General features: G+C 43.7%; 1 protein-coding gene across 4 annotated transcripts in view; it reads right to left on the reverse strand.

Annotated features, from left to right (window-relative positions):
* Positions 1–26,482, reverse strand: part of ARHGAP6 (Rho GTPase activating protein 6) — a 402,522-nt gene that overhangs the window by 52,547 nt on the left and 323,493 nt on the right. For all 4 annotated transcript variants that reach the window (XM_077296704.1, XM_077296707.1, XM_077296706.1 and 1 more), the window contains exons 3-4: positions 26,011–26,082; positions 18,459–18,715 (exon numbers count right to left, since the gene is read on the reverse strand). In XM_077296704.1, coding sequence (XP_077152819.1) covers positions 18,459–18,715; positions 26,011–26,082 — 329 coding nt within the window. The remainder of the gene's footprint in view (positions 1–18,458; positions 18,716–26,010; positions 26,083–26,482) is intronic.

Here is a 26,482-nt window from a genome sequence, read left to right on the forward strand (position 1 = left end):
GGAGAAAATGGACCATAAAATTTGTTGTGCAATTTCTCCAGAGCATGCAGATATGTGGGGAATACCACTGTTTGGGCGCACGGTAGGGCTCTGAAAGGAAGGAGCGCCATTTCACTTTTTGAATGTAAAATTTGCTGGCAAAATTAGTGAACGCCATATCATGTTTGGAGAGCCCCCTGATGTAACTAAACAGTGGAAATGTCCCACAAGTGAACACATTTTGCAAACTAGACCCCTCAGGGAACTTATCTACATCTGTATTGAACACCTTGAATCCACAGGTGCTTCACAGAAGGTTATAATGTAGAGCCGTGAAAAAAAAAAAAAAAACATTTTTCCTACATAAATCTTTTTTAGCTCCAAATTTTGCATTTTCATAAGAGTAACAGGAGAAATTGCTCCGTGCAATTTCTACTGAGTACACAGATACCCAATATGTGATGGAAAACTACTGTTTGGGAGCACAGCAGGGCTTAGAAGGAAAGGAGCGCAATTTGTCTTTTTGAATGTAAAATTTGCTGGAATAATTAGCAGATGCCATGTCGTGTTTGGAGAGCTCCTAATGTGCCTAAACAGCGGAAACCCCCAACAAGTGACACCATTTTAGAAACTAGATTCCTTAGGGAACTTATCTAGATGTGTATTCAGCACCTTGAACCCCCAGATGCTTCACAGAATTAATAATGTTGAGCCATGGAAATAAAGAATAAAAATTTTTTTTTAGCTACAAATGTTGTATTTTCACAAGGGTAACAGGAGAAAATGGACCCCAAAATTTGTTGTGCAATTTCTCCTGAGTTCACCGATACCCCATATGTGGTTGAAAACTACTTTTGAGGCACAGTGCAAAGCTCAGAAGGGAAGAAGTGCCAAATTACAGTGCAGATTTTGCTGCACTTGTTTGAGGGTGCCATGTTACATTGTCAGAGCCCCTGAGGTGCTTTAACAGAAAACCTCCCATAAGTGACCACATTTTACAAACTAAACCTCTCAATGAATTAATCTAGGGGTGCAGTGATATTATTTACACCACAGGTATGTCACAGACTTTTATACCATTGGGTAGTGAAGAAAAAATTATTTACATTTTTTCCACCAAGATTGTGTGTTAGCCCCAAGTTTTACATTTTCATGGGTAAAAATGAAACAATTTCTGCTGAATATAGAAATATGTGGCTGTACAGTATTACTTTGCCATATGGAGAGACTTGGGAGGGACGGAGCACTATTTGCCTCCTGGAGCACAGATTTTCCTAGAATAGTTTGTGGATCCCATATAAAGAGCCCCTAAGTACTAGAAAAGCAGAATCCTCCCTCAAGTGACCCCATTTTGGAAATTCTATATATTTACCGGTATTTACAGATGTAGTGACGATTTTGACTCCATGGGTGTTTTCCAGAAACAAGCAACGGTGAATGTTGCCGAGTGAAAATTACAAACGTTGTAGTGACCAGTAAGCTGTAGTGGCCAGTACATTATACCCAGCTCATGCTTCTGGAGACAGGCACTTGTAAAATAGGCGGGCTCTCATCACTAGAGAAATGCCAAACATGTGGGAGCCGAATGTGGTTTATGCACACTGGGGCTCAGAACGGAGGGGGGGCATTTGGATTTGGGAGCGGAGAATTTGCTCAATTTCTTTTGGGGGGTGAAAAACCATTTCTCTTTTCCAGAGCCTTTGTGGTAACAGTAATGTGGAAGCCCCCTATACTTCCCTTAACAGATAAGAGATTTAAGGGAGGACTTGCTTTTTTTGTGGATTGTGGTTAAACTTTTATTGGGAGCATTTTACATAACATTTATGATCACATTTATCTGGTGCGCTACGCTGAGCACTTACATCAGGGTTTCCATCTAAATCTCTGAGTGACGTTATTCAGATGAAACCCCCGAGGTATTCATTCACTATAATGAGGCAGCAGAGTTACTCTGGACTCCATCTGGCCTCTGTTTAGTGTTGTCTTTTTCAGAAGTGCACAAAACTGTGGCCGACGGCACTTTTATGCAATACTAAAAAGACGGATACCGACAGATCACAGGTCCTATGGCATCCACAGTGCCTCCATCTGCCTCATTATAGGGAATCTTCCGCGGGGGGTTCAGCGCACCAATCTGGCATCAGATCAAATTGCACCCTTACAAAATCCAGCTGCTGCAGCATATCAATGAGGATGACCCAGATCGGCGCGCTGAATTTCCAGAATGGGCAAAACAAAATTGGAACAAGACCCTCAGTTTAAACAGAACATTATGTTCAGTGATGAGGCAAACTTTTTTGGGTGTGCCATTTATATAGATACACCTAAATCAAATGGGAATGGTGACAGTTTTCTTGCGTAGGGTGTCTTGCATTGAAATCTGCTGCAATGACCCAGGTACTGCGTTCACCAGACATCAACACAATTTCTATCCGCTCCTTAAGTGTTAACCTCTATTGTAAACAAAGTGAAACTTTTAAATAAATAACTCATGAAAGAATTAAGTTACGTTAAAACCAAGTACAGCATTGTTTCTGTTGTGAAATTTTCAATAAGTTTGACGTGTCACATGACCCTCTTCCCATTGGAAAAAATAAAGTTGGATCCAAAAAGGCCAACTACAAAGTGGCCACCGTGGTCATCACCCATCTTGAAAAGTTTTCCCCCTCCCATATACTAATGTGCCACAAACAGGAAGTTAATATCGCCAACCATTCCCATTTTATTTAGGTGTATTCATATACATGGCACACCCTGTAGATGTGATGATTATAATAATATTAGCAAATACGGTACCTCCAATTAGAAATGTACTACAGTTTTTCTGATTTGCCTATCCATGGTTATAACCACTAAGAGATGTCTAACTAAATGTCACTATATGAGTGGTGATAACCATGGAAGCTACTGCAATGCCCTATATGAGGTAAGTGACATAGCAAATCTGAAGAACTATACTACATTTCTAATTGAAGGTATTTGCTAATAATATTACACCTACTACATATTAAAAAGCTGAAGTTGGAGAGGAATTTCACCTTTCAACACAACAATTATCCAAAATATATCCATATCAACGAAAGAATGGATTTGCCAGATCAGATCAAAGTTTTGGATTGGGCCAGCCAGAGCCCATACCTGAATCCGATAGATAATCTGCGGGTTGAACTGAAGAAAGCTGCACACAGGAGATGCCCTCACAATCTGACATTTAGAGCGCTTCTGCAAGGACGAATGGGCAAAGATTGCCAATTCTAAATGTACCGGCTAATATACTCCTACCCAAAAAGACTGAATACTGTTAAAAATCAAAGGGTACATCAATAAATTATTAGTTCAAGGGTACGCATATTTAGGCAACCACATTATTTTAGTTATCTATTTTTCTTTTTCCACTCAAAATGATTTCAGATCTTTTTTCCACGACGTTTTTAATTTATTTCATGCACGCTGGCAGGTGCGGACTACAACCATCATACTTGTCTGGTCTCCCTGCAATCGGCGAGAACAGGCGACGCTGATGAACGTTTTAGTCAGCAACTGACGCGCATGAAATAAACAAATTAAAACACGATGTGGTGTCCTTCTTATTTCTAATATCCAGCTGAGGGGAAGCTGACAGCTGGGGGCTGGTGTTATTATTCTGGGAAGGGGCCAATATCCATAAAGATTCCCAGCCTATTAATAATAGGTCACAGCTGTCAGCTTTTACTGGTTATTAGTGTTGAGCATTCCGATACTGCAAATATCGGGTATCGGCCGATATTCGCTGTATCAGAATTCCGATACCGAGTTCCGATATTTTTGTGATATCAGAAATCGGAATCGGAAGTTCCCAGTGTGTGGTTCCCAGGGTCTGGAGGAGAGGAGACTCTCCTTCATGCCCTGGGATCCATATTCATGTAAAAAATAAAGAATAAAAATAAAAAATATGGATATACTAACCCCTCCGGCGGACCCTGGACCTTAGCGGTGTAACCGGCAGCCTCCGTTCCTAAGAATGCAGTGAGTGTAGGACCTGCGATGACGTCGCGGCTTGTGATTGGTCGCGTGAGCGGTCACATGAGCGGTCACGCGACCAATCACAAGCTGCGACGTCATCGAAGGTCCTTCACTCTGCATTCTTAGGAACGGAGGCAGACGCTTGCAGCGGTGACAACCAGGGGCCGTCCGAGGGTGAGTATATCCATATTTTTTATTTTTATTCTTTATTTTTTACATGAATATGGATCCCAGGGCCTGAAGGAGAGTTTCCTCTCCTTCAGACCCTGGGAACCATCCAGGATACCTTCCGATATTTGTGTCCCATTGACTTGTATTGGTATCTGGTATCGGTATCGGCAAGATCCGATATTTTGCCGGTTTCGGCCGATCCAATCCGATACCGATACTTTCGAATATCGGAAGGTATCGCTCAACACTACTGGTTATTAAAAAGGGGGGGGGGGGCGGGGGCAAAAGAATGACGTTGAGTCGGGGATAGTCTTGGGACATGGGATAGATTTTACAGTGGACCACACTGGATTTTTTTTTGTTTGATTGGTAATAAATGGGTAAAAAAGGGTCAGGAGTTATTTTTACAAGTACAGGACTTTTCTCTGTGTGTGTTTATTACTTTTGACTACGGGATTGGACGCCTCTCCATTACTAATTCCTGGGCTCGATGCTAGCTGACATTACAAAGCTGACATCAACCCCAAAACTATTACCCTGCTTGCTAACACACGAGGGCAAGCAGAAAGAGTGAAGGCTAAGTGCCATTTCTGGCGGCTAAGGGCTGGTGTTATTAGTCAATATCCATGTCCCCTTCCCAGCCTATTAATATCAGCCCACAGCTGTCTGTTTAGCCTTTGATGATCATTAAAAATAGGGGGGACCCCATATCATTTTTGGGGGGTCCTGTAAAGGCTATGCAAACAACTGTGAGCTGATATTAATAGGCTGGAAACCTTTATGGATATTAGCCCCTTTTCAGATTAATAACACCAGATCCCAGCTAGTTAACCTCACGCCATAATGTTCCTCATCACTATCTATAATAATAATAATCTTTATTTTTATATAGCGATAAGGCTGGTTTCACATTTGCGGTTGTGTCCGCAGCGTTTATGCCGCATATTTCTGCATGCGTTGTGTTTTCCTATCTTTAGCATTGGGGACGCAGGTACATGCGATTGGATGCTTTTTGCCGCGTTTGCCGACGTATGCATCGTTACGTCGTCTGTGTCTTGGCGCGGTAAACGCAACATGTTGCAACATGTTGGAGGCGTCAATGTGCCGCCTAGAAACGTATGCAGTTGTTTGCGGAAGGAATGTGTTGAAACAATGCATTTCAGTCTATGAGAACGCATGCATTCGCAAGCACACGCATTTGTTTGGGTTTGTGAATGCATGTGTTTTTCCAGAGTAAACCTGTCTAGACACTAATTATCCACCCCCCACACACAGATAAAAAGAGGGAGTGGGCATTTGCAGTCCACAACTCTGCAGACTGGGAACAAGAAAAGAAGAAGCTCTGAACCTGTGAAGAATCTCCACTTTGGACAATCTACTATATAATTGTCTAAGGGTCACTTCCGTCTTTCTGTCTGTCTGTCCTTCTGTCTGTCACGGATATTCATAGGTCGCGGCCTCTGTCATGGAATCCAAGTCGCTGATTGGTCTCGCCAGCTGCCTGTCATGGCTGCCGCGACCAATCAGCGACGGCCACAGTCCGATTAGTCCCTCCCTACTCCCCTGCAGTCTGTGCCCGGCGCCCGCTCCATACTCCCCGCAGTCACCGCTCACACAGGGTTAATGCCAGCGGTAACGGACCGCGTTATGCCGCGGGTAACTCATTCCGTTACCGCCGCTATTAACCCTGTGTGACCAAGTTTTTACTATTGATGCTGCCTATGCAGCGTCAATAGTAAAAATATCTAATGTTAAAAACAATTTAAAAAAATAAAGAATCATTATATACTCACCTTCCACCGCCTTTCCCGCTCCTTACCACGCTCTGGTGACCGCTCCATGCAAACGGCAGGTTCCGGTGCTAAGGATGGTATGCGACAAGGACCTGCCGTGACATCACGGTCATGTGACCGCGACGTCATCACAGGTCCAGCGCGCCTGCGCGAGAAGGACCTGCCATGACATCACGGTCATGTGACCGCGACGTCATCACACCCTGGGACCGGAAGCTGCCGCGTGCACCGCGCACAGGCGACAGAACTACAAGGGGCCCTCGGATCGGAAGGTGAGTATGTTTATTTTTTAACCTTTGACATACGTGGCTGGGCAATATACTACGTCACTGGGCAATATACTAAGTGGCTGGGCAATATATTACGTCGCTGTGCAATATACTACGTGGCTCTGTGCTATATACTACGTGGCTGGGCAATATACTATGTGGCTGGGCAATATACTACGTGGCTGGGCAATATACTACGTGGCTGGGCAATATACTACGTGGACATGCATATTCTAGAATACCTGATGCGTTAGAATCGGGCCACTATCTAGTGTGAGTATAAAAGCCAATGTCTGTCTTTTCGTTTTTCTCTCTTTATATGTAGTAATAATTTCTGTCTCTTTTTTGTTGCAGCATTCATCAGAATGTCGTTTTCTTCTTCTTCTTCAGAGGAATGTCCTGGCCCTGAACATGGTGGACAGGAAAGTGAACTGAATACTCACCTCTTCAGATTGGTAAGTATTCTCTGTCACATCTACACAAATCTTTTTCAGAACAGTTCTTCAATTGCAGCTGAGGCCAAGCAGGAGCAGCTTGGACAAGTTCGTGTGGCAAGGCGGCGTGTAAGTATACCTGACTGATTGTACTCTGTTTATTGTATCCTGACTGTACTATTCTTGCCTGTTCATTTCTTCACTTTGTTTATTTCTTTACCTTTTTGGTCTTGACTCCTTTTATTTCCTTGACTTTAATTATTCTTGCCTGTTTTCTGTCTCTGTTGTTTTCTTTCTTTCCTTGTTTAATCTCTCCAACATTAATGTATTTCTTTCTTTTCTAGGTTCCAGAATGGGATGAAGACCTTATTGACAAAGACTTCCTCATATCCCTGGTTGGACAACGTGACGATAAGGCGACTATGGAATGAGGTGGCCCAAGCGATGATGGATGGATGGGACGACACCCCGGCAATGCGGTGTGATGCAGCAGTGACCTTGGCTGGGATCACACAACTGTGTGTGATGCGAGAAACTCCTGAGAATTTCTCTCATCACACACAGTTGTGTGATCCCGGCCAAAAGTGCATTATGTAACCATTTTGTTTTTGTTTTTTTTTACATAGTGCTCAAAGTCAGAACACGTTGGCATTCGATGAAGCATCGCTTCAACAAGGACCTTCGTCAAGAGAGCCGGGTTCCCAGTGGTTCTGGAGCAAGGATCAGAAAATATAAACATCACCGCATGCTGGCATTTTTGAGACCGGTCCTTGCCCAGAGAACGTAAGTATTTTTGTGGTGTATTGGATTGTGTTGTATTGCCTAATCTGTATTTTTCTATTCCACAGGAGTTGGCGCTTTAACTATTGTAAATGTTTGGAAATAATGCTTTTCTTTTCACAGCACCTGGAGGAGCACACTTGAGCCTGGTTTCTGGTCCTTCATCGAACAGCCACCGACCCGACCCAGCCATCCACCAGCGCAGCAGCAAGTGGGCCTGCAACACAGACTGGAGACCAGGAAGCTGGTCCATCAGGTGTTCCCCTGTCCCAGTCCTCTGCCTCTTTTTTTTTGGACTCTTCCCGAGGGCCTCAGACAGGTCACTCATGCCCGAGTTTTTGCACTTGAGCTCGATCTTTCATGATGGACTCAAGGCGATGGGAGACAGACTTGATAGTGGCTTCAACCTTATAAACACACTTATCCAGGATGTCACCCGAAGCCTTGACCAAGTGAAAACCGACCTCCAGAGGCCAGCACATCATTTTTTCAATCAAATTGAACAGTGCATGTCGGAACACCTTACTCCTGATCTCCAGCTGAATGTCATGCAGGCCTGCAATGCTGCTTACGTGCAGGCTATGCAGCAGACTCGGTATTTTCAGCAGCCAGTGGTGGCATTTCCACCTGTGCCAACACTGCCACGCTTGACCTCAATGCCGAGCTCTGCTGCATACCACTGCACGGCCACCACCTTTCCAAGCACTGCCGGACACCATGCCGAGTGCTGTTGGACAGACCACCACGCCAAGTGCTGCTCCTGCTTGCACATCCTCCACTGCCACCAGCATGCAGCAGCACCCGGACCTTGACAGGCCAGCCACCATCACCAGGTCCCAGCTGCAGCAGCACCCGGACCCTGGCATGGCCTTCACCACCACCAGCATGCAGCAGCACCCGGACCTTGACAGGCCGGCCACCATCACCAGGTTCCAGCTGCAGCAGCAGCACCCAGACCCTGGCATGCCCTTCACCACCAATGCAGCAGCAACCGGACCATGACAGGCTGGCCACCATCCCCGGGCCACAGGAACACACCACACCGAGGCTCCCCAGACAGCAGCGCAGATTCCAACAACAGAAAAAAAACCACGGACTATTGCACTCCCTCCCCCCTCACTTCCCAATGTGTCTGTGATGTCAGGTTTGTCTCGCCCTTCCAGTGTGTCTCTCCCATCCCATGCCTCCAGTACCATCCCTGACCCCACTAGTTTAATTGCCCCTTCTCCTGCAACACCTGCGTCATCTTTAGTCAGCCAGGCATCACAGATCAACACCCCCCAGTTCTGTCACTCTACCCCAAGCCGCCGCAGTTAATTTTTCACTTGTGTAAAAAATACATTCATTTTTTTTTGCCCCAAATACTGTTTGGTTCTTTGTGTATTTCACCGCTGGCAACACACACCATGCGCCGACTACACACACTGCGCCTTACACTTTGTGTTTTTACCACCTCATAGCTCCAGGAGTGAGACAAGTAGAACATTGCAGCTCTGCTTCTTGTGTTTGGTATGGAGCTATGAGTTGTCAAAAACTAATATGACTTGTATTTTCTCCAGAATCTCTTCAGTCTGCTTAATCTATGTGATGCAGACTGAAGAGACAATGGAGGTAATACAAGGCATATCTATACTCACCTGACCAGCTGCCAGAAATAGTGAACTCAGGATGCACAAAACCCAGCATCCTGAACTCACTATTTCTGAAAAATGGCAGGGTGAGTATAGATATGCCTTATATTACCTCCATTGTCTCTTAAGTCTACGTAATCTATTTCACACAGACTGAAGAGACAATGGAGGTCATACAAGGCATATCTATACTCACCTGGACAGGTGTCAGAAATAGTGAATTCATGATGCTGGGTTTTGTGCATCATGAACACTATTTCTGACACATGACCTGGTGAATATAGATCTGCTTTGTATTATACCTCCATCGTCTCTTCAGTCTGCATCCAATAGATACTGCAGAAGAGACACAGGATGTAATGACGTCAGCTACCATACCACTGACATCATAAGTGGTTTTGAGAGGAAAGACATAGGAGACTCGGTACAGGTATCAAAACATGTTGTTTATTAACAACAAACATTAGGAACATTTCAAACATGACTGGTACAGACCCAAACCCAACAGAACATTTTACACAATATCATCTTGCCATGCCACACGTTCGACGTCAGAAACAAAGTAGGCAGCAAATTGGTCCCTCATGTGGGCAACTTCAACTGTTGACCGCAGAGGGTGATGCTGGTAATCTGGCAATAGGTTTGCAACTAGTTCATGCAGTTCAGTTGGGTCGCTCCTTAGCCATTATGTAATTGTGGAGAACCACACAGACTTTGCCAACCTCATCGACTGTCTCCATTTTTAGATTAATGGGTGTCCCAAGAATGCGCCATTTTGAGACAAGATTCCCAAAGGTACACTCAACAGTTCTTCGGGCTCTGGTCAATCTTTAGTTAAAAAGCCTTTCAGTGTGGTTCAAGTCCCGACTGGAATATGGCTTCAGTAGGTTTTCCCACATCTGAAAGGCCTCATCCCCAACCATAACAAATGGCATCGGTGGGCCTTGAGTGTTGGGGAGAGGTCATGGCAGAGGTAAATTAAAGTTTTTCCATACAAACTTCAGCCCATATCCGAGTTCTTAAAATTCTGGGTGTCATTGCCACGGCCAAAAGCTCCAATGTCCACGGCGTTAAAGCGACAGTCCGCATCTGCTATTGCCATGAGCACTACAGAAAAATATTTCTTGTAATTAAAGTACTCCGATCCAGATCTGGCGGGTTTGGTAATCCGTATGTGCTTCCCATCCACTGTTCCCAAACAGTTGGGGAAATTACACACTCGCCAGAATGTGTCGGCAATTTCCAGCCACATTTCCACGGTGGGTAGGGGGATAAATTCATCCCAGAGAACGTTCCACAAAGCCCGGCAGGTGTCCACAACAATTCCAGACAGGGTGGAAATTCGTAGCCGGTACTGAAAATGGAGTATTGATAGGGTCTCTGGTAGCCAGGAATCTGCCAAACAGAGAAAGAAAAAAATTAAGACGCTAAACAGATAAAAGAGAAAAAAATTAATACAAGGCAGAACAATAATAATTATGACACGCGTTTGTTTTTAATTATTACGTACCTTAATGTGACCAGGAGATGTTCCTCTGCAGGTATCACTCTATCACTCTACGGAGCTGGGTGTCCTGTCTCTGGATGGCTCCTTGGACACGACCAAGCAAATCCCGAAAGGTCTCTTGAGGCATCCTGGTATATTCCGGAAATTTCCCCAGGTTGGCATTGAGCTCGCTGTATAGGGTGTGGTAGGCTCCACGGCTCTCCCGGACTTCAATAGTGGGGTGTCTCCAATAACGCCGACACCGTGCTCTTCTCTGTCTTTCTCTACTTAAATCCAGGTTGAAATAAAAGCTCTCCATGCGAAGATCCATCGTGACACAGGATACAGGAGCAAAATCTGAAGATTTCAGACGTCCAAGGGTCTATATAAAGATATCCCATAACACACGCCCACTGTTGTCCCATTGGCGGTGTCTGTTTATCTAGATTTTTCTCCTGTAAAATTTTCTACCATGCGCACAAAAATTTAAAACGCATGTAAAACGCATAAAAAAGCATGCAAACGCTTCATTTTTTTTACCGCATGCATAAGCTGATGCGTCAAAAAAACGCTGCGTTTTCACGCGTTTGCATGCGGTTTATCGTGCGTTTGAGGTTGCGTAAGATACGCTGCGGATTCAACCGCAAATGTGAAACTAGCCTAACATATTCTGCAGCACTTGCACACATTATCATCGCTGTCCCTGATGGGGCTCACAATCTAAATTCCCTATCAGTATGTCTTTGGAATGTGGGAGGAAACCGGAGTACCTGGAGGAAACCCATGCAAATACGGGGAGAACATACAAACTCCTTGCAGATGTTGTCCTTGGTATCTCTATCTTTGAAAATGTTTAATATATAACACTCTTTAATTTCTATGCTGCATTTCATTATAATAATAATAATCTTTATTTATATAGCGCCAACATATTCCGCAGCGCTTTACAGTTTAACAGTTTCAAACACAACAGTCATAGGTAATAATGTTAACAATACAGTAATAAAGCAAAATAAGACAAAATAAGACGACCCTGCTCGTGAGAGCTTACAATCTACAATGAGGTGGGGAGATACAAAGTACAGGTGTGTATTTACAATGATGTATTTACAATGATGGTCCAGCCATCTTCAGGGGGTGGGGGGTAGATGGAGATAGTGAATGGGCTACACACACAAACATAAAATGACTGATTAGGGAACGTGATAGGCCGCTCTGAACAAATGAGTTTTGAGCGAGCGCCTAAAACTATGCAAATTGTGGATGGTCCTAATATCTTGGGGTAGAGCATTCCAGAGGATTGGTGCAGCACGGGAAAAGTCTTGGAGTCGGGAGTGGGAGGTACGGATTAGTGCAGAGGTTAGTCGAAAGTTGTTTGCAGAGCGCAGCGGTCGGCTAGGCCGATAGACAGAAATGAGGGAGGAGATGTAAGGGGGTGCCGCACTGTGGAGAGCTTTGTGGGTGAGAACAAGTACTTTGAATTGTATCCTGTAATGAATGGGCAGCCAGTGTAACGACTGGCGAAGAGCGGACACGTCCGAGTAACGATTAGCCAGATGGACGACCCTAGCTGCTGCATTAAGGATAGACTGGAGAGGGGAAAGTCGCGTGAGGGGGAGGCCAATTAATAGAGAGTTGCAGTAGTCCAGACGGGAGTGGATTAGGGCGACAGTGAGAGTTTTTGTTGTCTCCATGGTGAGAAAAGGGCGCATTCTAGAGATGTTCTTTAGGCGTAAGCGGCACGAGCGGGCAAGAGATTGTATGTGGGAGGTGAAGGAGAGATCGGAGTCAAACATAACACCCAGACAGCGTGCCTGCTGCCTAGGCGTTATTATGGTGCCACCCATGGAGAGGGAAATGTCAGATTTAGGGAGGCTAGTAGAAGGCGGGAGCAGAAGAAGTTCAGTTTTGGAGAGGTTGAGTTTCAGATAGAGAGCGGACATGATGTTAGAGACTGCAGACAGACAGTCAGTGGCGTTCTGTAGTAGAGCGGGGGTAAGGTCAGGGGCTGACGTGTATAGTTGTGTGTCATCAGGATAAAGATGGTACTGAAAGACAAATCTGCTGATGGTCTGTCCAATTGGGGCCGTGTAGAGGGAGAAGAGAAGGGGGCCAAGGACTGAGCCCTGAGGTACCCCGACAGTGAGAGGAAGAGGAGATGAAGTGGAGTCGGAGAACAGAACACTGAAGGAGCGTTCAGAAAGATAGGAAGAGAACCAGGAGAGAGCAGTGTCCTTAATGCCTAGTGACTGGAGCCTAGAGAGTAGGAGAGGGTGGTCAACAGTGTCGAAAGCTGCAGAAAGATCGAGGAGAATGAGCAGAGAGTGGTCACCGTTACATTTTGCTGTCAGAAAGTCATTGGTCACCTTGATGAGTGCAGTTTCTGTTGAATGTAGGGGGCGGAACCCGGACTGTGAAGGGTCTAGGAGGGAATGAGTGGAGAGGTAACGGGTAAGGCGGGAGTAGACTAGGCGCTCCAGGAGTTTTGAGATGAAGGGGAGATTGGAGACCGGTCTGTAGTTGTTTGCGCATGATGGGTCAAGGTTGTTTTTTTTTAGTAATGGAGTAATGATAGAGTGTTTGAAGGAGGAGGGGAAAATGCCAGAGGAGAGGGAGAGATTAAAGATTGTAGTTAGGTGAGTTGTAACGACTGGAGAGAGAGACTGGAGGAGGTGAGAGGGAATGGGGTCGGTGGTGCATGTAGTTGGACGAGAAGAGGAGAGGAGCTTGGAGACTTCTTCTTCTGTGATGGGATCGAATATGGAGAGGGGAGATGCAGGGAGGAATGGGAGTCATTGCACTTGGTGTCTGAGAGCGGATTTCCTGACGGATATTGTCTATTTTCTCTATAAAGTGGGAGGCCAGGTGATCAGCACAAATGTCTGTGATAGGGTCTTGTGCTTTTGGCCTGAGGAGGGAGTGAAAGGTGTCAAAAAGTTTCTTGGGGTTGTTGGATAGTGATGAGATCAGAGTGGTGAAGTAGGTCTGTTTGGCAAGGTGAAGGGCAGAGTTATAGGTCCTTAACATAAATTTGAAGTGTATGAAGTCTTCTGAGAAATCTGGTTTGCGATGTGAGCCAGGGCTGTTTCACTCTGTGTTTGGAGGTTCTGAGGGTGAGGGGAGCTACTTGGTCTAGGGTGCTTCTAAGAGTGTCATTGTAGTGATGTACAGCCAGATCAGGACAGCAACAAGAGGAGATTGGGGACAGTGATGAGTGTAAGGAGTCTGAAAGTGTATGAGGGTTAATGGTATGTAGATTTCTGAATGTGTGGTAGGTAGGAGGGTGCTGGGGTGGACGAGGAGTTGTGAGTGTGAAGGAGAGAATGTTGTGGTCAGAGAGGGGAAGTGGTGAGTTATCTAGGTAAGAGATTGAACAGAGCCGGGCAAAGACCAGGTCCAGGGTGTTACCGTCTTTGTGTGTTTCAGAGGTTGAGAGCTGTGAGAGGCCTAGGGAAGTGGTTAGTGATAGAAGCTGGGATGCAGATGTGGAAGTGGGGCTGTTAATGGGAATGTTGAAGTCTCCCAAGATAAGGGTTGGTAGTTCTGAGGACATGAAGTGCGGCAGCCAGGCTGAGAAGTGGTCCAGGAAGTGGGTGGGTGAGCCTGGGGGCCGGTATATGACCGCTACTCTGAGGGAGAGGGGACGAAAGAGCCTGATGGTGTGGACCTCAAAAGAAGGGAATGAAAGTGAAGGAACTGGGGGTATAACCTGGAACGTGCATTGGGGGGGACAAGAGTATGCCGACTCCACCACCAGGTCTGTTAGTGGGTCTTGGGGAATGGGAGAATTGTAAGCCACCATGGGAAATGGCAGCAGGGGAGACAGTGTCAGAGTCTTGGATCCAGGTTTCAGTGAGGGCCAACAGATTGAGAGAGTTGTTCAGAAAGTAGTTGTGCAGGAAAGGGAGCTTGTTACATACAGACCGTGGATTCCAAAGGGCACAATTGAAAGGGAGAGGTGAGGGAGTGCAAGTAATATTAATAAGGTTAGTATGGTTTTGATATGAGGTAGGGTAGCGGTTGAGGTTGGGGGATGGGGGACCGGGGTTGGGGGATATGTCCCCCGAAATCAGTAGGAGTAACAAGATAAAAAGCAAGTAGTGTTTTGAAATGTTTGAAGTTTTTTTGTGCAGTGTGTTTGGGTAAGATGGGCTGAGGTTTTTCAGGAAGGTGAGAAGTGCATGGGAGCTGCACATTGGAGATGGAAGGAGTGAGGAGCTGATGTGTATGAGTCGTGGTGGAGGGGGTATTGGGCGGTGAATGTGCATTGCAAGGGAGCATAGGAGGATAGGAATAAAGCACATGGATAGAAGGGTGAGCAGAGTGTGGGTTACCGGACTCCTGCCCTGACTAACTGCCATGAAATAACTGCGGTATCACGACGCTTATCTTCCGTGATGCTTTGCTTCTGAGACGCGTGCACCCCCACTTGCGTGCACCCCTAAGGATGGTTCTACATTCATAGTCCAATGCTGGGTCAGAAGAGATGGATTGTGGGACCAGGGTGGGGATAATTTGGCAGCTGGGGCCAGCATACCAGGGGGTGGTTAAATGATCAAACACATTGTGGCTGGCAACATGCTATAACACCTTCAAACTGATTGTATCTAGAGTGGCCACAGTAATGGATATACATCAAACAGTGAGTACATCCTACAATACAACCAATGAATTATACCAAACATTACGAAGGCACATTAAAATAAGTTGCTAGATGGTACAGTGGCAGATGACAGACAGCAGACAGCAAGCAGAGGTGGGAAGCTATACCATTAGAGTCTATTGCAGCAGATGAGACATGAGACAGCAAGCAGAGGTGGGAAGCTATACGATTAGAGTCTATTGCAGCAGATGAGACATGAGACAGCAAGCAGAGGTGGGAAGCTATACCATTAGAGTCTATTGCAGCAGATGAGACATGAGACAGCAAGCAGAGGTGGGAAGCTATACCATTAGAGTCTATTATATACGTGTCACATGGACAGCACACCGACACTTGAATGTCACATACGTACACACAGGTGGCACATGGATACGGACCACGGCTCTCACCAGTTCTGGTTTTTCCAATACCGGAATCACCAGAACGTGTGAAGGGGGCCTAACTGTGACCCTGTATTGTATGAAACAACAGACATTATTCATGCCTATGAGTGAGGACCGCACATTATAATCAAACTCCACACATACCCACATGTGTTCATGTACTATATATGTAACAATGAATTGAAAAAAATTATTCAGTATTATTATTTACGTCGTTTGATGTATTCATCAGAATTGCGCTTTGGGCTATGCTGGCAATGGAAAGACATATTTCAATGTGTTTTTGTGTGAGATCATTTGTAAACCCTTTCAAACACAGTTCGATGGTAAATGAGGAAGGCGTAGGGCTTGATAAGAGTCATCTGCCTTGATTAAGAAAGATAATAGTTGCAATGAATTTTTAAGTTCCAAAATATTCCGTTTCCCACAGCAAGAAGGAGTAATCACAAGCAATGTTTTCTTGGCCAAGTTATGTATTTATTTGATCTGGAACTGAGAATAACTTTGTGGTTTGCTTGTGATGAAACTAAAGGTCCAAGAAACTTGGGAGGGAGATGATGACCCACAAACAATAAACTAGAAAAACTGATGTTTGTTCTTACATATAAACAGACTGTGCATTCATTGGATATGGTTATTTTATAGTCTGTAGAATTCACAAAGATTTTGCTACATTATCTTGTGTGCTTCAAAGGCTAATATTAATATTGTACAGGTAATGTATAAATATATGTGTTTTATTGGTCAAAATCAGTTGTCCATTTACATTTTTTTTTGGCTTACAGATGTAAAATAAAAACAATGACACCCTGCCTGGGTCAAGCGATGCCTCTATGCTGCTGCTTTGATATTTCTAGATTGGCTGCAGTGGTGACGTTAAGTCTACATTGCACATCACTGCTGCAGCCAATCCTTGAGCTCAGCAGCTCTGCATCTGTAGATGGCATGAGTAATTGAGCTTATTGATTGTCTGCAATGGTGGTATTCTTTGTAGATGTAATGTCATCTGTGCAGTAGATCAACAAAGTCCAGAGCAGTGGTGGAGAGGCGGTGTGTGACCCGGGGAAGGTGAGTATATCACTGTTGTTATCTCACTCTTGTGCACACTTATGGATTAAAAAAAATTGCAACGGGACAAAGGGAATCTGTCAGTAGATTTTGCTACCTCATCTGAGCGCAGCCTTATGTATGCAAAGAGACCCTGAATCCAACGATGTATCACTTATTGGTTGCAGCAATTCTCACACAATCAGAGTTGTTAGAATCAGCAGTGCAGCAGAGGTGCGTGGTTACAGCGGTCTCTCACTGAATAGGATAACCCAACAATATACATGATGGGAATACCCCTTTGAGCACTGCACTTGATAGCTGCATCAAAATCCAAGTCATATGAAAAGCAGCGACAAATTTGTTAGAAGCCATTACTAATCTTGATCAACTTATTTGAGAAAAAAACAAGGACAAAGGCTTGGATCGCAGCTCATTAAAAAAAAACAAAAAACTTTTAATTACCATAGCTACTAATTATCCCTCCAAAAAGATAAAATGCAGAAAAAAAACTAAATAAAATAGAATGAAAGGGATTTGTGAAGTATGTTATTAAAATGAGGAGAACATCTGACATTGTTCTCTGGTTTGTATCAAGTATGGTAGCAATTAAAAGCTGACAACTGCACTACCTCATCAAGATCTACTATTTTATTGCTTCAATATGCAAGGCAAACTGTGAAATTAGGGAAATAAATAGAAACTCAAGTGATCGTGCAGAAAAACAAAGACTACATGAGCAGCCATATTCTGGATTCTTGTGATAACGGACTGATCTTCACGCCTATGCACATCATGCAATAATTTGAGTACATTGCTTCTATTATGACATAATTTAATAAAATGTCTCCAAGCACTGAGTTTCGTATTGGCTATTATTACAGGAGGCATCACCAGGCTACAGGAATTATCTCCCAGTGATGAGGCTTCAGACTTAATTTATCTTTACTTCTTACCTTATATTTCCGTACCCAACTAACTGGCAAAAGATAATGTCAAATGAGAATTTCTATTTCACTGACACTGCAGTCTAAGAAACTTGAAACACTTTTCTAATATCGGCAAATGATGGACATCTTTTATGGCTGTGAATCCTCAAAAGTAGTAGCAGAAAAAAAATGACCAGCAATGCCCATAGTAAAAAGCAGCAATAGCGTTCTGAGTGCCAACTTGGCATAAAGAGTTCCTGAGTTTTCATGCTTCTATTTAGCACATCTGTGAAACTATACATTATCATAGACACAATGTCATCTACAGAAATAAAAATATGACTGTTTTGAGCTTATATTTCCACATAGGCACAGTTATTAGGTCTTCTTTCTTTCTGATAAATCTTAGCAGTAATTGCAAAGTCTAAAGACACAAGACATTTTTTTTATAAACTATAACTATAGCATTAGAAGTGTTAGAGTGTAATTAGATAAAAAACAAAAATCGGATTGCACTAGCCCCAATGTTTCTCTATGGTACAGCTGAAATCTGCGGTTGCACCTGAGAATCAGATTGCATGCGTAGAAGTCTGCACTCAGATATCACCCGAGTGCAGTGCGATTCCCGCCGACGCCGGCAGCAGAAGAGATGGAGAAATTACTTTCTCAGTCTCCTCCGCAGCTGTGCTCCGATCCTCTCTGTGCTAGTGCATCGGAGCACGGAGCACTGACACTGAAATATCTCACACAGGATAATGTGGCATAGACATAGTGAAATGTAAAACTGAGCATTTAGCAAACCAGATTTAGAAAATACAACTTTAGAAATTAAAGACATTGGATTGGTTTTCATTGTCTGAAATGCAGAGTATAAGAATGACCAATGCTCACCCTCCTGCGTGCGCGAGGCGCTGCCTCCGGTGTGTTGGGAGATGTGGATTCGTTCGGTGTTTCTGAAGTGGAGCTGAGAGATGAATTACTACTGGAGAGTTCTTTATTCTGTCTTCTAGATCCAAATGGCAGGATAGATGTTACAAAGTCAGAGACCTCCTTCTGCTCATCTTTTTGGGAATCTTGCTTCAGCTTGTGCGCCCTATCATTGGCGATAACTTGTGATAGTGCCATTCCGAATGCCTGCGGTAAGAATTCTAGAATAACAGAAAAGAATAATCATCACCACACTGGATACCGCTCACACTAATTAAAACCAACAACTTCTGCTGACACTTTTACTTTGGAAAGCTTTTAAAATGCCACAAAGTCAAAATTTACAAAACATGAATCCATTAGCTGTTCACAGAGCCCTCCACTTATTAATGCGTCCGTCTACCACTGAATCACATCTTTCCCAATGAGACCGTCTTTATTGCCTCACACTGTGCAATGTAGACTCTCTTCCTACGTGTAAAGACTTATTGTGGGGACATAGAAGTAAACAGGTTCTGATGGAAGGAGGACACTTTGAAATGTTGATGTATACTTCATTTTTACATTTAGTGGGGCATAGACTGACAACTTTATGTGCTCACATACTCCACTGTGCCATACTCCCCTGTCTGTGCGCAGGGGATGACATTTCAGGGTCGGTCAGTATGTTTTTTGAGTAAACACATGCAAAGACTGGGAGGGCATAAATACACCATGCACATGTTCCCCTGTTGAAATTCAAACCTAGCCTCATCCCTCCCTCCCCAGGACGTGACCGCATGTATTTCTAGCAGCTGTCGCGCTCGGGTCGGGAGAGCCGACGGCCTGTCCGAACTTTGCGTTGAGATCCTTGTCTTAGTTATACGGCCGTCTGACTCTACTCTGAGGTAACAAAGCTAACCAATGAGTGACCATATGCCATATAAATTGCCTAGAATTAAAGATCAGTCACCTGATTTCACAATTTAAAGAAGCACCTTCATAACATTTTTAATTCCTGTCTAAAATACATGTATTGCAGTTACTATACTCACTGATCTAGGTCTTCCCTGGTTTCAAGCTCCGCTCAGGTCCTCTTCTCAGGTGACAAAAATTTTGACTCGCTGGATCACACTGTGCTCTATGTGTGACTCGGAAGTGGCTTTTAGAATGAAAGTCTAATATTCCTTGTTCTGATGCTCCATAGGCTTACACTGTAAGGCCATCTTCATACTTTCAGTATCTGGTCAATATTTTACCTCAGTATCTGTAAGCCAAAACCAGGAGTGGGTGATAAATGCAGAAGTGGTGACGGGTTTCTATTATACTTTTCCTCTGACTGTTCCACTCCTGGTTTTGGGCTGCAAATACTGATGTAAAATACTCACCAAATGCAGATTGTGGGTAGGTGGCCTAAAAGTGACTTCCAGCTTATACACAAACCCGAGTGTGATCCAGTAAGTCAGAATTGCAGTCACGCGAGTATAAAACGACCTGAATACCAATGCTGGAATCTCGGGGAGATGAAGATCGGAATATATATTAACGCATCTATACTACATACGTACTTGTATTATTGAGATTTAAGGAATAAAAGATGTTGTGGGAATGCTTTTTTAATTTGCATACATTATTAAATAGATTTTCACACCACATGAGACTGATGTACTTATTTTGAAAATCTACAGCTGTATCCTTCTTTTGCACAGTTTTCCCTCCAGCTACGACTTGATTCATAACATGCAAATTAAAAAAAAATTCTAAAAGGATTAAACAGCCATTTTGATATGGATATTTGAAGTACACCAGCCTTGTCAGCTCTAAAAGATCTAATTAATATTGTATGTAGATTACATTGTGAAATCTAGTGACAGAACCCCTTTAGAGAAAAATATAAACAGCTATGCTGGTCTATGGTAAGACTATTAACATCTACCATGGGTCCTCCTGCCATATGGACACAAGGATCTAGTGGTTTGGATTTTTGATTTTTGCCTGCCAGAAGTTTTTGTTCGGCTCTGCTGAGATTACCTGTGTGTTTGGCCATAAGAGACGAGGATTATGTCTGATTCATTTACAGTTAGATCAAATTATTGTCAGAGTTCTGTGGTAGAAATCTGAGGTGGACCCTCGAGTTTCTGACATGCTGTTGATCTGATGCTGGGTGTGAAGCAGATGATAATCCAACTATTGTCATTAATTGGGGCTAAGCTTTGAGTTTTACATGCGGAATCCATTAATATCAGAAACCTACTACTTAGCTTCCACAGTGGTAGCAAAATACGACTGGAGATTTCCATCTGCATGTGAATGGGGACGGAGAAGACTTGGTCAGGAGGAGCAGCATTGTGATTTATGTAAACACTATTACTAGAACTACACTATATTATAACTTTCCAAGGATAGATGATTAAGGCTACTTTCACACTAGCGTTAACTGCAATCCGCCACAATGCGTCGTTTTGCCGAAAAAACGCATCCTGCAAAAGTGCTTGCAGGATGCGTTTTTTCCCCATAGACTTACATTAAGCGACGTATTGCGACGGATTGACACATGTCGCAACCGTCGTGCGACGGTTGCGCCGTGTTGTGGCGGACCATCGGGACCAAAAAACGCTACATGTAACGTTTTTTGCTCACGACGGTCCGCTGTTTCCGACCGCGCATGCGCGGCCGGAACTCCGCCCCCACCTCCCCGCACCTCACAATGGGGCAGCGGATGCGATGGAAAAATGCATCCGCTGCCCCCGTTGTGCGGCGGAGACAACGCTAGCGTCGGGAATGTTGGCCCGACGCACAGCGACGGGCCGAGCCCGACGCTAGTGTGAAAGTAGCCTAAGAAGTCACACAGCAAAAATAAAAAAAAAAAAATAGTAAATGCCTATATGAAAAGTCTTAAAGTTAATAAAAATATTAAAATGTGATATCCTGTGAGCTGAAAATGCTGGAAAGTATAGGAAACTTATTCGCAGTGGAAGAAAAAAAAATGCAGTTATTGCAAAGTATTAGTCCGGCTACCAGATGGAATCTACTGTTTGCTCTTGAACCTACACCTTTAAATAACTTGAGACCATGTATGACTAATATGATAGCACTCTATACTATACAGACAGCAATGGGAAATAAATACATGATTATATGCAGTTTTCCTCCACACTATATTAATACATATTTATGGGTGTCGCATTCAGCCAGTCCACATCAACTAATGTAGTCCTCCTAATAAGCGGTGAGTTTACCACCATTTTACTGTTGCACATAAGATTCTGTTGCATGAAAAGCTCAGCAACTTGTGGAATACATCACACTACTTATTTTCAACTAAGCAGAATTCATAATTCTGAAGACATTACAGATTAATTATTGGCAACATTGTCTACATTCAACACTGGGATCTTACATAAAAAAATAGCTTCTCATTATTAGGGCTCATTCACATGTTTGATGTTTCCACGTACGAGAAAAACGTAACAACTATTCTGATCATAGTTTGATCAGAGTGTGGTCCAAATGTCATCCATTTTTCAAGTATGTGAAAAAAATTAAAAAAAATGTCTCCACCTTCTCCATTCTGGCAGTCCATGAAAACTGCACCCCACTCAGATGCCATGCCAGTGCGGCCTGATTTTTTTTTCACTGACCCATTAACTTGCCTTGCCTATTTTGTGTCGACTCTTGGATCAAAATCGGACATGTCTACGCAATTCTCTACAGACATGTGGGCCAATGGCATATCACTGATATGAGTGCCATTTTTAAAAACACGGATAGCACTCGTACATGAAAATCGGAAGTATGAATCAGCACTTATAGAGGATCAACTAAGCTTTTACAGGTGTGATTGTAGAAAAGCTTGTCAATTATTTCCCACAGCAACCAACAGAACCATGAATGCAGCTCTGGAGTAAGATAAAAATATCAAGATATTTGACCTTTTATGAGGATTACCGTATTTTGCAGTTTATGAGACGCACCGGATTATAAGACGAACCCCAAATTTTGAGGAGAAAAATAGGAAAAAAAAAAGTTTTTTTTTAATAAAATGGTGGCGCTTCTTGCAATCCAGGAGTCTTATTGCTTACCGAGGGTGGTGGCCGCGGTGAAGCAGGGTCCCAGGAATGCTGCTGGTGTTCGGTGGTGCAGGCCGCAGTGGAGCAGGGTCCCAGGGTTGCTGGTGGAGGAGGCAAGAGTGGCGCTGCGGGTGTCCGGTAGTGCGGGGGCTCTGCCAACATTTTGTGAAAGCCCAGAGCCCCCGCACTGTTTACTATGCGGTGGACTCCGGAAAAATGGATGCCATGGCGGCGCATGAGCAGATGGAGATCTTGGTGAAGAAATCTCCATCTGTGCCGCATCCGTGGCCATTTTCCTGGAGACATCGCGTAGAGGCAGGCGCGGATGGAGATATCGGCTTTCCTCCATCTGCGCCTGTACCGCGTTACAAGCTGGACCCCGGAAGAAGAATGGCGAGCGCTATATGCTGCCGCAGGGCTACTGCTCACCCCTGTACCACCATTGCACACGGCAGGACCACCTCACCACCACTGCAACACCCCCAGCACCGGGCCCGCAGCATTGACCCCTTGGTAAGAACAGTGTTCGGTTTATATGACGCACCCCCATTTTCCCCCTAATTTGGGGATCATAAAAGTGTGTCTTATAATCCGAAAAATAAGGTAATTCTTTAGAAAAATTGAATATTAGTGTTCTCGGATAACTAGATTCTTAAGCTTATGTTACGTATTTTTTCTATAACAGCAAAATAAAAGTCCAATTATTTTGTTATCACTTTGCTTACATAAGGAATGCAAACCCCAAAGATAAGTTGGAATAACAAAAAACAACATTTAATATGAATTAGGGTACTGTCACACAGTGCAATTTTGATTGCTACGACGGTACGATTCGTGACGTTCTAGCGATATCGTTACGATATCGCAGTGTCTGAGAATCGTACGTCGTAGCAGATCATTTGGAACTTTCTTTCGTCGCTTGATCACCCGCTGACATCGCTGGATCGTTGTGTGTGACACCGATCCAGCGATGTGTTCGCTTGTAACCAGGGTAAACATCGGGTAACTAAGCGCAGGGCCGCGCTTAGTAACCCGATGTTTACCCTGGTTACCAGCGTAAACGTAAAAAAAACAAACAGTACATACTCACATTCCGGTGTCTGTCCTCCGGCGTCTCAGCTTCTCTGCACTGTGAGCGCCTGCCGGCCGGAAAGCGAGCACAGCGGTGACGCGGTGACGTCACCGCTCTGCTTTCCGGCTATGGCGCTTACACAGTGGAGAGAAGCAGAACGCCGGGGGACAGACACCGGAATGTAAGTATGTACTGTTTGTTTTTTTTACGTTTACGCTGGTAACCAGGGTAAACATCGGGTTACTAAGCGCGGCCCTGCGCTTAGTAACCCGATGTTTACCCTGGTTACCCGGGGACTTCGGCATCGCTCCAGCGCCGTGATTGCAACGTGTGACCGCAGTCTACGACGCTGGAGCGATAATCATACGATGCTACGACATCACGGATCGTGCCGTCATAGCGATCAAAATTGCACTGTGTGACAGTACCCTAACTGTATGCCATATCTACAAAGAACTTCTGATGAGAACTCCCTAAAACAGTTCTGAGCGGTGTTGCAGAACACTGAACAGATCATCGTAAAATGCCATAATAAAGGGTTATTAAAAAGTATATGAGCTCATGTAAGTTACTGGAGCAAGAAAAGATATAAAAGAAACAAAGTGAGGGAAAAAAAGCTAAAAAGAATGATTGAAATCCTGACAATAACTACATTTAGTCATGAAATGGAAATTTAAAAAAATGATTGGTTACTTAAAAAAATAAGCAGAACCATTGGGATAGTAAGGCAATTTTACATTTTATTATTGATGCTGCCAGTAGGAAATATATTACAGGGAATCTGTCAAAGAGAGCAGACTGACATAGGGGCGGAGATGTGTCACTTACTGAGCTACTTGCTAGTGTTTTGATAAAATTACAGTTTTATCCGCTGTAGATCAACCAGTTTTCTGAATGCTGAGCTCTGTGTAACCCCGGCCACTCAACTGTGACAGCTTTCTGGGTACACTGTGCATAGGCAGTGTACACATAGGCACTGTGCAGGTGCTGGACGCCATCTTTCTAAAAGGAAAAAGAAAAAATTCTTCCTTCAGGATGGTGCCACCGCCGCTTGTGCAGTAGCAGCCATTGGATCGCCGATAGCGGCTACTGCACAGGCACCAGCTTGGAGGAGGGATTATTTTCCTCTAGCAATATGGGAATAGAAGTATTTTTTTATTGAATTAAAGTATACTATAAAAAAATAATTACCTGCACATTACATATGCGATCAGGCTGCAGCGCAGGTACCTGCCTGCGGTAGGGGATTTTTTTTTCCTTATATATATAGGGGGCAGGTCAGTGAGGGATGAGTGACCTGTCAGTAGCCAAACTGATGAATAGCTAATCAGAGCACCACATGTAGACCCCCCACAGGCCGACCCGGAGCACTAGCATATCATTAACTTTAAACTGAAAATAAAGATTACACAACAACCACAAGACAGATTTCATCACCCATGTACCATTTTAATCAGTATTAGTGATGAGCGAGTGTACTCCTTGCTCGAGTTTTCCAGAGCACGCTCGGGTGACCGCCGAGTATTTGTTAGTGCTCGGAGATTTAGTTTTCATCGCAGCAGCTGAATGATTTACAGCTACTAGCCTGCTTGATTACATGTGGGGATTCCCTGGCAACCAGGCAACCACCACATGTACTCAGCCTGGCTAATAGCTGTACATAATTCAGCTGCCGAGATGAAAACTAAATCTCCGAGCAGTCATAAATACTCGGAGGCCACCCAAGTGTGATCGGGAAAACCCGAGCAACGAGTACACTCGCTCATCACTAATCAGTATAACAGCGCCAACCTGACACTGTCTGTAGGTTGCTCAGCACAATCCTGCTGACAGGTTCCCTTTAAAGCAATTTTTGCTGTGTTTTTGGTGCAGAAAAGATGCCAATTTTGCCATGCCACACCATTATATAAAATATCAGGTATCATATAAATGGCATAAAAGAGTAAGTGCTGTTTTACATTTATTTTCTTAAATCAATTGCACACAGGAAAATAAGAAACGTCGTACTATATCTTATGTCAGTCCTTCTGCAATCATCGATCACTCTCAAAATTCTCATTTCACGGGTAAAATCTGTTTTCAGTGAGGACAGACTGTCACATTACTGGAATAGGAGTTGACAGTTTGTGCTCATAAAGTTTTATGTAGAGCTATAACATTTTTTTCAGGAGAGCTGCAATACAATGTCTGTGTCTAACTTTAGCTCATCCCTCCGTAGAATTTTAAAAGCACCAACATTCATCTCCAATCTCAGTATTGGCAAAATCTACCTTCTCCGAATATATATCTTACTCATAAATTGAAAGTGAATGATCAGTCCAGGAGGAGAAAGGAGATTTCTCTGACAACATATATTACAAAGTTGCTTTCAGCTGTACTGTACATTGTATTTTACCTTTATCTTTGTTTTTCTCTTTCCCCAAAGAATCCAGTTTCTTTCTTAAAGATTTTTTCCTCTTTTGCCCATCTAAAATAAGAAACACAATAATTAAGTTGTCTTAGAAGTATTATATGTCAGTTTGATGCAAATTAGAATCAAATGCGTTTATTATTTGTACAGAACCTTCCCGATTACATAATATTCTAGGAAATTCATTATTATGGGAAGATGATAATAGTGTAAAATCTCTCAAGAATTAAGAACAGCGTTCACGATTAATTCAATCTCGTAGTTAATATGGCCCCTGTGCCCAAGACTTCCAAAGCTGGAGTCTTGCCCTCCTCTTCTGTTAAAAGCATATTTCCAATGTTTCTTCAACATTTCTTGTAGAGCTGTGCCTCTGGGTACATTGTTAATATGCAATTTTATGGTAAAATTTCAATATATTACAATATTACCATAGCTGTTCTTGCAGGATGTGTTTTGT

Source organism: Ranitomeya variabilis, chromosome 3 (assembly GCF_051348905.1).
Source record: "Ranitomeya variabilis isolate aRanVar5 chromosome 3, aRanVar5.hap1, whole genome shotgun sequence".
Classification (NCBI taxonomy): domain Eukaryota; kingdom Metazoa; phylum Chordata; class Amphibia; order Anura; family Dendrobatidae; genus Ranitomeya; species Ranitomeya variabilis.